Source organism: Neophocaena asiaeorientalis, unplaced genomic scaffold (genome assembly GCF_003031525.2).
Source record: "Neophocaena asiaeorientalis asiaeorientalis breed wild unplaced genomic scaffold, Neophocaena_asiaeorientalis_V1.1 scaffold172, whole genome shotgun sequence".
Taxonomy (NCBI): Eukaryota; Metazoa; Chordata; class Mammalia; order Artiodactyla; family Phocoenidae; genus Neophocaena; species Neophocaena asiaeorientalis.
This window is the reverse complement of record NW_020173716.1, coordinates 54,640-69,852: the sequence shown is the minus strand read 5'-3', so window position 1 is coordinate 69,852 and position 15,213 is coordinate 54,640. Positions and strand designations below refer to the sequence as shown.

Sequence of the window (15,213 nt, the reverse complement as noted above, 5' to 3'; positions counted from 1 at the left end):
AGGTATGGATGAAATATAAATTTAAATGAAGTATATTTTTCTATGAAAACTAAGTTTAATACTAAGTGGGTGAGAAAATGGTAAAATTGGGGAAAAATTGAAAATAGAGGGATTTGGCATTCGAATTGTTTGTCAGGAGTTTTTAAGAACTCCTTCCACTTAATCGAAAACTGCAATTAATAATAGGGATGCATTGTAATTGTGGTTTACTACTTCAAACCCTAGGATGTGGTTAGATTTAAAAAAAATTATTGGCCCTACGTCAAAAGATTGGTAAATGAATATATATTTGCCTATTTTAAGATAAAATAAGCAACATAAAATATATATTGATTTTTTTTTTGTCTCTTGACCTGCTTTTTTGATTCACCAACTACTAGCCCTGATTGCATCCAATAATATGGCTTTTGTATATTGCACAGAAATTAAGCATAAACTATATGAGTAATGGAGCATTTAAAAACCATCTAAAACCCATCTTGATTAGCAAAGCTTATTTCTTTAAACAGTCTGTAGTATTGAAGGATTTCACATCTACCCTCCACTGAGGGCTGTGAAATCAGCAACTTTGCCTCTGGAAGGTCAGCTTCTAATATATTAAAGATGACTTGGCCACCGTAAGGCAGGATGACAGAAATCCTGGCAGCATTCCTTTCCTTCTGATCTGCCAGTCAGGATTCTGGAGCCATTTCCATTTTCTCCTTTCTTCTCTCCAGGAGCAGAGGTAAATTGGAGGAAAATGCAACAAAAACAGCTTGATGAAACTAATGAAGACTCTCTGCATTCAGCCTCCCCCCCCATAATTCCTGCTCACACAGGCGAGGCAAAGCCATGATGGAATAGTGGTGTTTTGTGTGAGGGACCTCACTTTGGCATCTCTCTTCAAAAAATTATGTAGCCCACATTATGTAGTTTATTTTCATCTAAAAAGCAATGCAAGCTCATGGCGAAAGTTTCAAACAGTGCTGAAAGGTAAAGTCACTTCTTATTAGTGTAGCCTTGGGCAAGACAGTTGCCTCTCTGATCTTCAGTGTTTCCATTTGCTAAACAGAATAATGAGAGCTAATTTGTAGGACTGCTTTGAGGATACGAGATAATGTATGTAAAATGCCTATTATTATTAGTTATAGTTATAACTATATAACTATAGTTATAACTATATAACTATATAGTTATGGTTATATAGGCACTAGTTTCACATCCTTGACCAAAGAATAACTTTCCACTAGTGAGAAATTTGTTCTTTTCCAGCATGTTGGAAACATTGGGACGAACACACAAAAGAGTGGTGAGTGTGGAAAGGGACTGTCCAATCAGCCAAATCATCTGAATCAACTATGATGGTAAAGGATGTTGTGTCACAGATCACATTTTACATATATTATGAGATGTCCCACAGACATTCCAAATACAAAGAGACTACAACTGAACAAGCCATGGCTTATCACTTATTCTGTAGTCAGTAGTACCAGCTAATCTTGATAATGTCATAAGCAGCCACCCAAGATCTCAATCTGGCAATTTAAGTGTCATACTAGACGTACCCATCTTTCTCCTTTTCTCTTCCTCACCCAAACAATCAACCATTTTTGCTGATTCTAGCCCTACATACTGAATCTCCCACTCCTTTTTTCTCCTTTCTGGTCTCACAAGGTATCTCCTCACTGGCTTTTGCAAACACCACTAAACTGGCCTCCTCTCCGCCAATCTATCCCTCTTCCTCTTCCACACCGATAGCAAAGTGAAAACGCAGACTGGTAGCAAGTCCCTTCCCTGATTAATTTCTTTCACTATTTCATAATCACTTGCAATGTAAATTTCAGTTTCCTTATATAGCATCCAAGGTTATTACAGGAGTTAATGTATATAAAGTGCTTGAACAGTGCCTGGACACAGTAAGTACTATAGAAGTGTTTGCCGTTATTTATTTTTTAAAAAATTTTATTTATTTTTGGCTGCGTTGGGTCTTCGTTGCCGTGCACGGGCTTTCTCTAGTTGCAGAGAGTGGGGGCTACTCTTCGTTGCGGTGCGCGGGCTTCTCATTGGGTGGCTTCTCTTGTTGCGGAGCACCGGCTCCAGGTGCGCAGGCTTTAGTAGTTGTGGCCTGCTGGCTCAGTAGTTGTGGCACACGCGCTTATTTGCTCCGCGGCATATGGGATCTTCCCGGACCAGGGCCCGAACCCGTGTCCCCTGCATTGGCAGGGAGATTCTTAACCACTGCGGCACCAGGAAAGTCCCTGCTATTATTTTTTTAATGACCTGATCTCCACTCTCCTTTTCAATCTAAAACACTGTCACTCTGTCACAATCATTGCTGACAATTTTCCAAGCACACTGTGCTGTTGCACACCTCTGGGCGCGTGTGCACAGGCATACACACACACATACACACACAGCTACACTTTTTAGATGACCTGGTTACACCCACCTATGTGTGGAACTCTTATTCTTCTTTAAACCCCAGCTTTCCTAGTGTTTCATAGCCCCCATCCATATACCACATTGTTAATTTCTTCCAATTCAGTGCAATCTCTGCATGCTGTAGTGTTTCTCCAGTGGCAGGCACCACCCTGGATTATAATATGTTTATATGTTCCTCTGTCCTAACAGGTAATGAGCTCCTAGAACGCAGGGATTGTATGTTGCTTATTCCAAGCACCTGACTAAATACTGGCACGTGGTAAGCACCTAGCAGGCATTTAGAAAAATATTTTTTGAGCAAATGAAAAGTATAGACTATAATTAGGCAAAACGTAATTAAGAATATTTTACAATATAGAAAGAAATTCCAATTTGGGCAGATAGAGGAATTTAATCAAAATCTGGAGAGCCGCAGTTTAATTTCTAGCTAACCAGTGATGGCTGTGATGCCCCAAAGCCCACATGGTTAAGAGATCCTGGCTTTTTGATCTGCTGGTGCTGCGTTAAGTGTTGTGGGAGCGTAATCAATACACCACCTTCTCTTCTACTTTGCGGTCAGGTGGAGGGAATTTTATTCCACTTTCTGCAAAATTTCCCGGTGTCTCGGTAGTGGCTAGAGGATCTGAAGGTCTACCAGACCCCAGAAAGGCTCTCCTTTTTCGTTTACCCTAGGAAGCCACCACCAGCACAGCGCCCCAGCACCCGCCGAGCGCGCGCGTCCGGAGCAGCTGAGCCCGGGGTGAGAGCGTAGACGCGGCGCCGGGCGTGGGGCTCGCCCCACCCCGCCCCGCGCGTCACGTGCGCGAGGATGCTAACTTCCCCCTCCTCCTCCTCCCCCGGCGTCTCCGCCGCCCCAGCCTCCTCCTCCTGGTGAGGGTGTGCGAGGCAGACCGAGCGAGGGGGACTGAGCGGGCGGGCGCTGCCAGAGCCCGCAGCCCTGGCGCCCGCCGCCGCCGCCCGGACCTCCGCCGCAATATGCCGCCGCGGCCCTCCGGCTCTCGGCCATGGCGAGGCTCAGCCGGCGCGTCCCTTGCACCCTGCTCCTCGGCCTGGCCGCGGTGCTGCTGAAGGCGAGGCTGGTCCCTGCGGCCGCCAGAGCTGAGCTCAGCCGCTCCGACCTCAGCCTCATCCAGCAGCAGCAGCAGCAGCAGCAACGGCAGCGGGAGGAAGCTGAGGAGGAGAGGCCAGAGGTGCCCGGGGCATCCTCTACCATCACTGCTCCCGGTAGGTCCCGGCAGCCCGGCCCTGCCGTTCCTCCTCTGGTCTTGCTGGCCTCCTCGCCGCTTCCCTAGCCAGATGGTTTCCCATCGCCTGCCTCTACCCCCCCCCCACCCCAACCCCCCCAAACGCCTGCCTGCGTGACCCGGATTCGGGCTCTGCTTTGGTTTTGGGAATCTGCCCTTTGGGTGGTGAGCTTTCTGGGAAGCGCAGAGCACTGCAGTGAGGTGGGGAGGGGTCGGGAGGGATGGGAGTGAGTGACTGCCTGGATTGATCTTTTTCTTCTCCCTCCCTTCCTGAATTTTTCCCTCCGCCCTGGGAATGATTGTACACACACACACACACACACACACACACACTTCTCAAATCCTTTTAGCCTTCTGTTCTTTATCCTTTTCTCTCCTAGAGACTGAAAAATCTTGCAGTAGACACCCACACACCCCTTTTCACCATCTCGCTCCGCCTATATATTTAAATTTAGCTCTGGAGAAAAGAAATCTTAATTTATTTTATTATTTATTTCTGTCTCTTCTTATCCCAGGAATGGTTGAAGGCAGTTTGCAAGAATGCCTTCAGTATAATAAGATGAAACAAACCAAAAAAGAAATAGGAGCTTGTGGCTGAAGGAAAGGGAAGAGGAGAGGGGGCTGGATGAGGTGAAGTCTGTAGCGGATGTTAGTACAGCAAAGCCTGCCCCCAGAGAGGGGAATCTCCTTACTTGTTAGTAGAAGGTAATGAGGCAGATTCTCCACACTATTCAGCTGAGGGTGAGGAAAGCCCTTTTGGTATACGTGGCTGTAACAGTCCCTCAGTTCCTGCCTGTTTCCGCTCCATTAAAGCTACACCGGTAAGCAAAAAGCTGGATTATCCATATTAATAGCTTCTCCCTACCCCCCAACCCCAGTCCCCTTCCCAACTGTAGAAGCTGCCTGCTCTTTGGAAAGAAAAAAAGCCATCAGTTTTTTTTGGCAAGTGGGCTTAGGTTTCTGCAAAACCAAACTGAATTATAACATTTGTTTTCGCTTTAAAATCCTGCCTAGTAACGTTATACGAGATGCCAAAAATGAGATTTTAAAGAGTAGGGTTCGGTATCTTATTTTGTACTGCTTGCCCATCATCAAAGAGCAATACTCAGGTACACCAGCTGCGATTCCTGACACAGCCAGAATGATTTAATTTATCAGAGTGCTCTGAGCGTAGGATGAAATCACCAAAGTGTGCCGGAAAGCATGTGTTTCTGACACCCTCTCAAACCATTTAATAACACTTGAGCGTGGCTGAAACTCCTGAAAGATGTGCTGTGTGTGGTGGTTTTCCTACCTGGCTTTTTATAACTGAAAGTGCTAACCACAGGGTACAGGCGAGGCAGCGATTAGATATGCTGTTGGGTAAACTTAAGGAAATGAGAGATAGGAGAGTGATCGAGAGCCTGTCTTCATTATGAGAGGAATTTCATAAATGATGAAACAGAAGTCAGAGTGGTGATGGATTTTATGATTTGCAGTATATTTTTATTTCGATTTATCGTCTTTCTGGAATATTAGTTAAATGGGTTTTGGCTACTACCATATAGATAGGTTGTGATGAAGGTTACAAATAACGGAAATAATATGAGAAACTTTTGTATCCAGCGTATGTGTGAAAATACTTGTTTTCTGATATTTGTGATGTAATATTTTTGAAAAGGGTTATTTTAGGGGAAACTAGCAGTTTTTGTCTTATTTACCTATTAGATTAATGGAGATAAAGGAACCATTAGCCAACAGATCAAACTACAGCCTGAAAAGTAACATAAGATGACTCTTGCATTTCCCTCAAAAACTCTAACCCTCCAAGCCAGTGGCAAACAAGAGAGCAATTCAATTGACTGCTGTTTTAGTTACAGGAGTATTTGGTTTGTATAATGAAACATAACCTATAAACAAATGAACTTAAAATGTCCCTCTGAGCACATTGTGATCTCTAGGTTGAACTGGTCTTCCTGCTTCAACCTTTGTTCCTCTGTCTGTTCTCCTCACACAGTTAGTGATTTTTTTTTTTTTTTGCGGTACGCGGGCCTCTCACTGTTGTGGCCTCTCCCGTTGCCGAGCACAAGCTCCGGACGCACAGGCTAGGCGGCCATGGCTCACGGGCCCAGCAGCTTCGTGGCATGTGGGATCTTCCCGGACCGGGGCACGAACCCGTGTCCCCTGCATCGGCAGGCTGACTCTCAACCACTGCGCCACCAGGGAAGCCCTAGTGATTTTTTTTTTTTTTCCTAGTGATCTTTCTAAGAACATTAAATAGGATCATTTCTGCTCACAGCCCTCCAATGGCTTCCCATCTCCCTCACACTAGATGCCCAGACCCTGAAAATGGCCCACAAAGGCTGAGATCCTCTGTGGCCCTCTCACTCCCGTCTCCCTCAGCTCTGACACTAATTCAGCGCTGGGGCCACACTGGCTCTTTGTTTCTTCAGTTTGCAAGTGGGTTGTGGTGTGGGGCCTTTGCACTTGTCATTTTCTCTGCCTGGAATTCTGGGCCTTCGATTCTTCAGGTTTGCTCCAATCACGCTAACAGAAGCCTTTCCTGACAGCTGTATTAAATAGCCATCTGCATGCCCTTTCCTACTGATTCTCCTCCATGGCACTTACTATCCTCAGCCCTTCTTGTAAGCCTATCTCCCCTTACTAGAATGTAAACTCTCTGAGGGCATGAACTTTGCTTTGTTCATTATTACATTGAATTATTACATATATTTCTAGCACCTAGAAGAGCACTTGCTACTCATAGGAACACATATTTTTGAATGAATGAATGAATGAACAAAAATGCTGGCATCAAGGATCTCCTTTACTTTATGAGTATTTGTTATTGCACATCTTGTGAAATTCTTCATTGGAATTTAGCAGGGTCATATAAACAAAGAAATGTTAGGTAGAAATATTTGTAAGTGGAGGTTAGAAAGTATATATATTTTAGACTTTTAATTTTAGCTAATTTCAGTGTTTATCTTATGTTCACTACAGAGAACTGCTAGATACAATACTTAAGTCCACTTTTTAGGTTCTGTCAAGGAGATTCTTTACCCAGGTGCACTTATAATCCTCTTATGGGTATTAACATACCTTTAAATAGCTCTAGGAGGGTATTAACATACCTTTAAATAGCTCTGACTGAGCTTTAATTCATTCTTTGCCTCTGTGTGGTGCTTCTGATTCTTTGGACATGTTTTGTGAAAAGCTATAGGACTTTTCTCAGGCAATATTTAGAAAACTAATAAGACTTGTTTAGTGACTGATACATGATTGAGCCTCATAAGTCCATAGTAGAGAAACTGACTGCTGACTCTGGTTACTCTGGATTTTATTATTTTGAAAATTTATGTCTCTTCATATAAGAAAAGGAGGTTAAAAGAAGTTGAATATGAGATTTTAAAAAATCAGGATGTAAAAAAAGTAAATTTTCATTTTCTCATTAACTTCTAAAACACCATCCTCAGAGAGTAATGAGAATAAAGACTAAGGTTGAGATCTGTTTTCTCCGGTGTCAGCAGCAGCTCTGATTTCTCCATCTGCACCAGTATTTGTTAGAAATAAATATTCGAGGGATGAGGGAAGAATTAATTTGGGGGTTGGTGGTAGCTGAGACAACCATATCATATTCAGTCTGATGGCCCATTAGATGGGAGGCATGCTGGGGATGGGGGCAAGGGGAGCTGGAGAAAATAACAAGCTCCATTTCAAATTCTCCATGCGAAGCACAGACACTGGGGATCTCCGTGGATTTTTATAAAAGTCTTCTGAATACAGAGAAAGCCTCTTGAGGGATATATTTTCACAGTATAAACATTTTTGATTGTACGTTTCACTGATCTATATTTTTAAACCTTTTACCTTGGAAAAAGTCAAATATATAGAAAGTAAACAGGATAGTATTAAAAACAGCCCATACCCATTACTCAGCTTTAACAATGATCAAATTCTGCTGTGACTGTTTCACTCACACCTCCATCCATTTCCATTATGTGGGATTTTTGGGGGGAGCGGGGAGGTAAAATGTACATACATTAAAATGTACATACCTAAACTGTACTCCTTTTTTTTTAACAATAAACTATAGTTTATTGGGTGGGGAAAGTGGTGTTTGATTTACAGAGTTGCCACATTATATATATATATTTTTAAATATTAAAAAAATATATATATCTTTTTTTTTTTTGTGGTACGCGGGCCTCTCACTGTTGTGGCCTCTCCCGTTGCCGTCCGGATGTGCAGGCTCAGTGGCCATGGCTCACGGGCCCAGCCGCTCCGTGGCATGTGGGATCTTCCCGGACCAGGGCACGAACCCGTGTCCCCTGCATCGGCAGGCGGACTCTCAACCACTGTGCCACCAGGGAAGCCCAAAATATATATCTTTTAATTGATGTTAAAATTTTATTATCACTCTATGTTTGCCTTACAAAAATATTCAAAAGTAATTTTCAAGTGAGCTTATGATTATATACATTTTGTAAGTATTGGTTTAAAAATATCAAAAGTCATAAAATGAAAAAAAGCTGTAAAAGCTACTTAATGGATGTCCATACTTCAGATTCTGGTATTAACATAAACTGTATTCTCATGACAAATGGATATACCTTTGTAACCATTACCATATCAAGATATAGAACATTTATATCACCTTAGAAAATTCCCTCATGCCCCCAGGCAGTCTTTGCTCCTGACCCATTGACAACTGTTCTGATTGTTTTCGTCACTGATTAATTTTGTGTTTTCTAGAACTTCATAAAATAGAACCATATAGCATGTACTTTTTTTTGTCTAGCTTCTTCAGCTCAGTCTAATTTCCATAGGTTTCATCCATGTTGTTGCATGGATGTTCAGTAGTTTATTCCTTTTTACTGCTGAGCAGTATTCCATTGTATCTATTACTGCAGTTTGGTTTATCACTTCTGATGGATATTTGGGTTATTTCCAGTTTTAGCTATTGTAAATGAAGCTGCTACATTCTTGTACTTTTAAAGTTAAAGATTTTTTTCATATTCTATGTAGCTGGGACCTACGTAACAAAATTTAAAAATACTGAAATTCAGTATAGAGTATTACTGTATACTTTTTATTAAATTCAAATAACTTGATTTAAATTTTGATTTAAGCAAACCTGATTGAAAATCTCCTATCCATGAAAGCATTTGTTTTGTTTTTTTTCCGTTCAAGGAATTTGAAAATCAATAGAGTGGGACTAGACATTGGCTGTTTTATCTAAAGTACTCGTGCTTTGAAGGCCGTATTCCCAGATGGGGTAATTATGATTTCTTTCCAGGATTTTAATAACCAAAGGGAGCTATTTCTTGGTGTTGATTACAGGTTGAAAAACACATGCCATTGTGTTGAATTTCAGTCCAGTTTGTTTTAGTGGTGGTTTTTCAGTGTTCTTAATGTGCCTGAACAGAAACAACCAAATATTTTTCTGAAACAGAACTCTTCCCCCTAAGTATATAAATATTGAACTTAATTCTCTTTCAGCGTTCTGACTAGGTACTAGCTGCAGTATTGTTGTCATTCATTGACTTGGCTTAGTGTAATGTGTCTTAATTTCCTTTCCTCCAAGTTGCCTTAGCTAGGAAATGGACATAATATTTTCCATCTGCTATTGATAAAAAGTATGCTTTGGAATAGTTACCTGGAAAATTCTAAAATTATGAAAGCTATGCATTGTAGTGAAATACATCATAGGCTTAAGAAAACAGCTTCTGTTTGCTTTGAAGATTCTGTTTGGAGATGTCTCTTTAATTGCCCTTTTGTATAAGCACAACCCATATGTCCAAGACATATCAGATTCTGTGCCTCTTAAATTTTTGTTTTTGTTTTTTTTTTTCGGTACGCGGGCCTCTCACTGTTGTGGCCTCTGCCGTTGTGGAGCACAGGCTCCGGACGCGCAGGCTCAGCGGCCATGGCTCACGGGCCCAGCCGCTCCGTGGCACGTGGGATCCTCCCGGACCAGGGCACGAACCCGTGTCCCCTGCATCGGCAGGCGGACTTTCAACCACTGCGCCACCAGGGAAGCCCTTAAATTTTTTTTTATGACTGTCTATGTTATGAGGACTAGGCAGTATTCTTAACTACTTGTTGATAATGTCTCGGAGTATAATTAGGCCCGTTCACTTGGGCCTGAAATGAGGAATGGTGTCTGGGTGCCCTTTCATGTAGGGTAGAGGGTGTCAAGGAAATGGCAATTGCTTTCCATGTTAATAACGTGTCAAATCTGTGACCTAGTGAACCTAGACTGTAAAATGTCTCAGCAACATCTTGGGCTTCTCTGAAGCCTTGAGTTGATAATGCCTGTTAATTTCTCCATGTTAAGTTTCTGTGTCTTGCACAAAAACCAAGATTTAAAATTAATTTTATTTATATGTGACAGAGATTTCAATTGTTATTTAATGTGGTTTTTTTTCTCAAGTAGGTTTCTATATCATGACACGAGGGTCTAATTTAAAATTAAACATTTGCCAGTATTATCAGTTATTGTACTTAGTTTAGTTTTGTTCCTATTCACTAGAGAAACAGCACTTAGAAACTATATAGTTTTAGTTCACTTGTTAGCTCTGCTAAAATTTAGAACACATATATAGCTAAGCCATTAGCAGTTCATATCTGTGGACCTAAATACTAGTTGGGCTTTCAGTGACCACTTGATCAGTTGGAAACTCTAAGAAATGTCCAGCCTCACCTGGGGCTCATGCTGTAAGGCCTTTGGCTTACCTCGGGGGTAAGTGCTCCAGGGATGTTGTAGAATTCCGTATTCATTGTCCTTTCTAAAATAAAATAAGACCAGTGTCCGTGGTTTTATTCACACCTACCTGTTCCGCCACTTTTTTGTAATAGGAATGTGACACAAACAGAAACAGGATGGTTAGATGGATTATTTGTTTTTTCTAATGGGTTAACTATAACCAGGAGTTGAATAGAAGCTGCAAAGGTCCTGGATTTTGTGACCCATTCCACCTTTGCCTGTTTCCCACCCCTGCCCCCAACTGCCAGTGTTTTTGAAAATGATAGAAATTAAGCTGTCAAAATATGGCTCTATATAGTTAAATGGATTATGTTTCTTCAAAACTTTAAACATGCTGCTAATGTTTTCATATTTGTATGAGTAGGATTTGTTTATAAATGTCTGGGTGACTGAGACAGGATTACCAAAAGAATATCCATTTACTGTAAAAATGAAGTAGAGGGAGGCCACACTTTTTGCGTAAGGGGAAAAATGTCACCAAGGATAATGGGTATAGTATGACTTATTTAATTATTTTACTAAGTAAAATGAACCATGTAAACCAGTAAAATGATCAATAAGTGTGTCATGAAGCTCAGATTATGATTAATTCAGTTTGTGTGCCTGAAGTTAAAAAAAAATCTATCTGGTCACTTACTTTTAAATGAATTGGTGTATTACAAATATTTGCATTTAAAAACAAATTACTTCTCATAAAATAAGTACTTTCCAAAATATATTTTACAATATTTTTATGCTGTTAGATTCTGGACTTTTAGCAGAAAAGCTAGGATTTAATAATTCCCCAAATTCCAGTGTTTCTTTAAAGTAATCAGAATTTAAGTCTCATTCATAATCATATGCAAGAAAAGTATCTCTGTACTAATGTATGAAACAACTAATCTGATCTTCTAATGCTATTTATAACAAAATAATGTCTAATATCAATTAAAATATGCAGTAATTTAAAAAAAACAAAAGTTTTCACTTCATAGATTAAAATAAGACTTGGAATCATAGGCTCTTGGAACTGGGATGAGGTAGAAATGACCTCCTAAGTGCTTTGCTCTGGCAGTGTTTTAAAAGTATATAACATAGGCTGGAACACATCCACGTCTTTTCTTTTTGTTTTTAATCTGGTAATTTGTAAATTTTCTTTTTTTTAAAGACAGTTATTTTATTTTTTATTGAAGTGTCACTGATTTACAATGTTATATTTCAGGTATACAACATAATGATTCACAATTCTTAAAGGTTATTATACACCATTTATAATAATTATTAAATATTGGCTATCTTCTCTGTGCTGTACAATATATCCTTGTAGCTTATTTATCTCATACATAGTAGTTTATACCTCTTAATCCCCTACCCCTGTCTTCCCCCATCCCTGTAAACACTAGTTTGTTCTCTATATCTGAAGTACTATTTGTTTTATTTTTATTTAAAAATTTTTATTGAATTATAGTTGCTTTACGATGTTGTGTTAGTTTCTCGTGTACAGCAAAGTGATTCATTTATACATACACATATACTGAATAATATATATATTTTTTCAGATTTTTTTCCATTATAGTTTCTTAACAAGATATTGAATATAGTTCCAGTGCTATGCAGTAGGTCCTTGTTGTTTATGCGCTACTCCTAAATTTCTATATGTTATTCCCAAATTTCTAATTTATCCCTCCCCCCGCCTTTCTCCTTTCGTAACCATGTTTGTTTTCTATGTCTGTGAGTCTGTTTCTGTTCTGTAAATAAGTTCATTGTATCATTTTTTTAGATTTCACGTATAAGTGATATACGATATTTGTCTCTCTGACTTACTTCAATTAGTATGATAATCTCTAGGTGCCACATTCACATCTTAAAAGAAATTGTGGTACCACCTGGCAGTTACAGATTCTGATAAAACTGTTACTTAAGGATAACTTGATGATTTTCTTCATAGCAAATATAACTAAGATAAGTGAGCTTTTTAATAGTTTTTCCCTACCAATGGATTCAATTTTGTGAATCAGAATAGTCAAAAGAATGTGCCTTTTAAAATTGCTTCTGTGCCATAGTATTTCAAATAGGAAAGAAGTCTTGTGAATCCGTAAAGCTTGGTAAATATAGGGTGTCAAGATGGAAAAGGTGAAGATTTTGGAGGCTCATAAGAAAAGAGAGAGGTAATATAATTCGCTGTGACAAGTTTGAGGGGAGGTCAAGTAAGTTCATAGGGAGAGAAAGTACTCACAGATGGTGAATCTTCTTCTCCCCTGTTTGTGTAAGGGACTCACTGTCCCTTATACCCTATATGGCAGAGGTTCTAGGGAACCAGTGGAAGGGTGTAGAGGATTTATGAACACCCTGAAATTAATTATACAATCTCAGTTATCTAGTGTTGAGATCATCTGTAAGATTTTCAAAGGAATCCTTGACCACCCCCAAAAGGTTAAGAAAACCTGCCATGGTTGATTAGACCTTTGTAAGTGGACTCAATAAGAAAAGAACAAAGGTAACGTTCAGACTCAAATAACATTTTTGTGTTTTCTTAACATGTGAGGTTTCTGTTATTGTGTACATGTGGTGGGTAAAATTAGTAAGCGTGACAGCAACATAACCCGTCCTGCCAGAAGGCCTTAACCCTTGAAGAAACTGATTGTGTGGGATGCACGTACCTTGGTCAGTTCTTTCAACCTTTGGCTTTTCTTTCAACCTTTGGCTTTTCCATTCTGTTTGTATAATGTCTACTAAAATGCAATAATTATCTTCTGATAAACCACATGACTCTGAATTGTTTTATATCCAGGTTTCATTATATAATAACCTAGAGGGATATCTTATACCTGAAAAAACCCTCTGTTCAGAATTTTTTGGCAGTCAACCCAGAAACTCTCTGCATCTTGGCTCCTGGCTCTTGCACTGAAGGATAGGGTCACTAAGACTAAGTTAATAATCTTAATAAGGGCTCTGATTACTTTGTGATTCATCCAGTCCCTCAGGCCTGATTATAAACTTCAATGCATTTTAGCAGATGAGGGCCTGCCCTGGTTGTTATTAGCCTTCAGAGAAGGCATTTATAAAAACCTCAGCCATTTCCCACCTGCTGAAACAAGTACTAATCTTTGGTTTTTTAACAGTTTGGGGGTCAAAATAGTAATTTCAGGCTACTGTGATTTACATCTGTGATTGAACTTGCTCTTTTCATCACCAGTGCTCTTCTCGACTTTCAGAATTAATATCATCGCTAAACTCATTGAAACTTATGTTTTCCTTATTTACTTTTTTTGATTCACACCTCTCCTGGTTTCACTAATAACTGACTACATTGGGAAAGCTAGAAGCTAGGAAGAGTGAATAGCAGAGCGATTCCTTGTTTTGAGGAATGGATTTATATTGCAAAATATTTCTTTCATTTGAAAGTCCAAATGGAAAAATTTGTATTTCAACACATTCTGATGTTCCAAAGATAAATAATAGCATGTGCTGAGACTTGGAAAGCTACAGCTTCAGAGAATGGCATGGGGGCACAGACAGGGACGTAAAAAAAGACATAAGCTTCCCCTGACAAATCCATCTTACTGTGGCCTTTGTGTTTCCTGTATGTAAGGACTGGCTCACAGACTGGAGCTGTATGCAGGGACTGTATATGGGGCCCTTCATGGATCCAGCAGCTTAGAGATAGATCTGACAAAGGAAGATGAAAATATGGTGACCCAATTTACTCCCGTTTCTTCCCTATCAATATCCTTTGTCAGTAATACAGTCTCAAGTCTGTAACTCTTAAATAATTTGCTATGCAATAATTACATTATATTGTAAAATTATACTTAAGTATTATAGGCATAAAATATTTGATACTGTAATATGTAGGTAATTAAAATATCTTTATATTCTAAAAGTAGAAAAAAATTTTTTCCATTTAATTTAACATTCTCTCTTCTCATTCTCCTCTCTCACAAGGTGATCTCATCCACTCCAGTTGCTTTAAATACCACCTATATGCTAAGACTTCCCAGAGTGCACTCCTGAATATACCCACCAATTATTTTGACATCTTTATGTGGATAGATCACAGGTATTTCAGTTTAAGCATGTCTAAGTCTGGACTCTTCATTTCTCACCAGACCTTCCAGGATAAAAAAAAGTCCCCTTCTTATTTTTTTTAAACTAGGGTCATCATGCTGTACATTACCTTCCAGAACTTACAACTGGCAGTTTTCAGCTTTCGACCACCTTCACCATTCATCCTTCCTTTTGTTACTAAAAACCCCACTGTTATTAAAGTGCCCCTCTGGCCAATAAGGAGAGTTGAGGGTGCTGTCCTTGCCGCTTCCTCTACCTTCCTCTCCTAGTCCATCACCAAACCCACCAAGTCTATCTCCTAAATATTCCTCATCTGTTAACTTCTCTTCATCTTCACTGCCCAGGCTCTAGCCCAGGTCACTCTTAACACTCTAGTTCAGGTTAGCATATTAACTGGCCTCCTTGTTCCATTCTTGGTGCTCTAAAAATCCATACTCCAGTTATGGGAATCCTCCCCCAACACCCTACAAATAGTGTTTATTTTTAAGAACAAATTTTATGAGGCTTCCCATGACATTGAAAACCAGTGACCTATAAGGGCCTGCATGCTTTTCCAACCCCAGTCTCAGCTCCAGTTGAGTGTGACAGGTTTTGTACCTCAGGGCCCTTGTACAGGTTGTTCCTCTGTATTTCTGCTTGCAGTACTTCCCTGATCCATCCAACACACACACACAGACACACACACACAGACACACACACACACACACACACACACACACACACACACACACACACACTCTCTCTCTCTCTCTC

General features: G+C 40.0%; 1 protein-coding gene across 1 annotated transcript in view; it reads left to right on the top strand.

Moving 5' to 3' along the window:
* The first annotated feature begins 3,425 nt into the window (after positions 1–3,425).
* The window catches only part of FAM171B (family with sequence similarity 171 member B), a 65,827-nt gene continuing 54,039 nt past the window's right edge, over positions 3,426–15,213 (top strand). The window contains exon 1 of the mRNA XM_024750650.1: positions 3,426–3,645. Coding sequence (XP_024606418.1) covers positions 3,426–3,645 — 220 coding nt within the window. The remainder of the gene's footprint in view (positions 3,646–15,213) is intronic.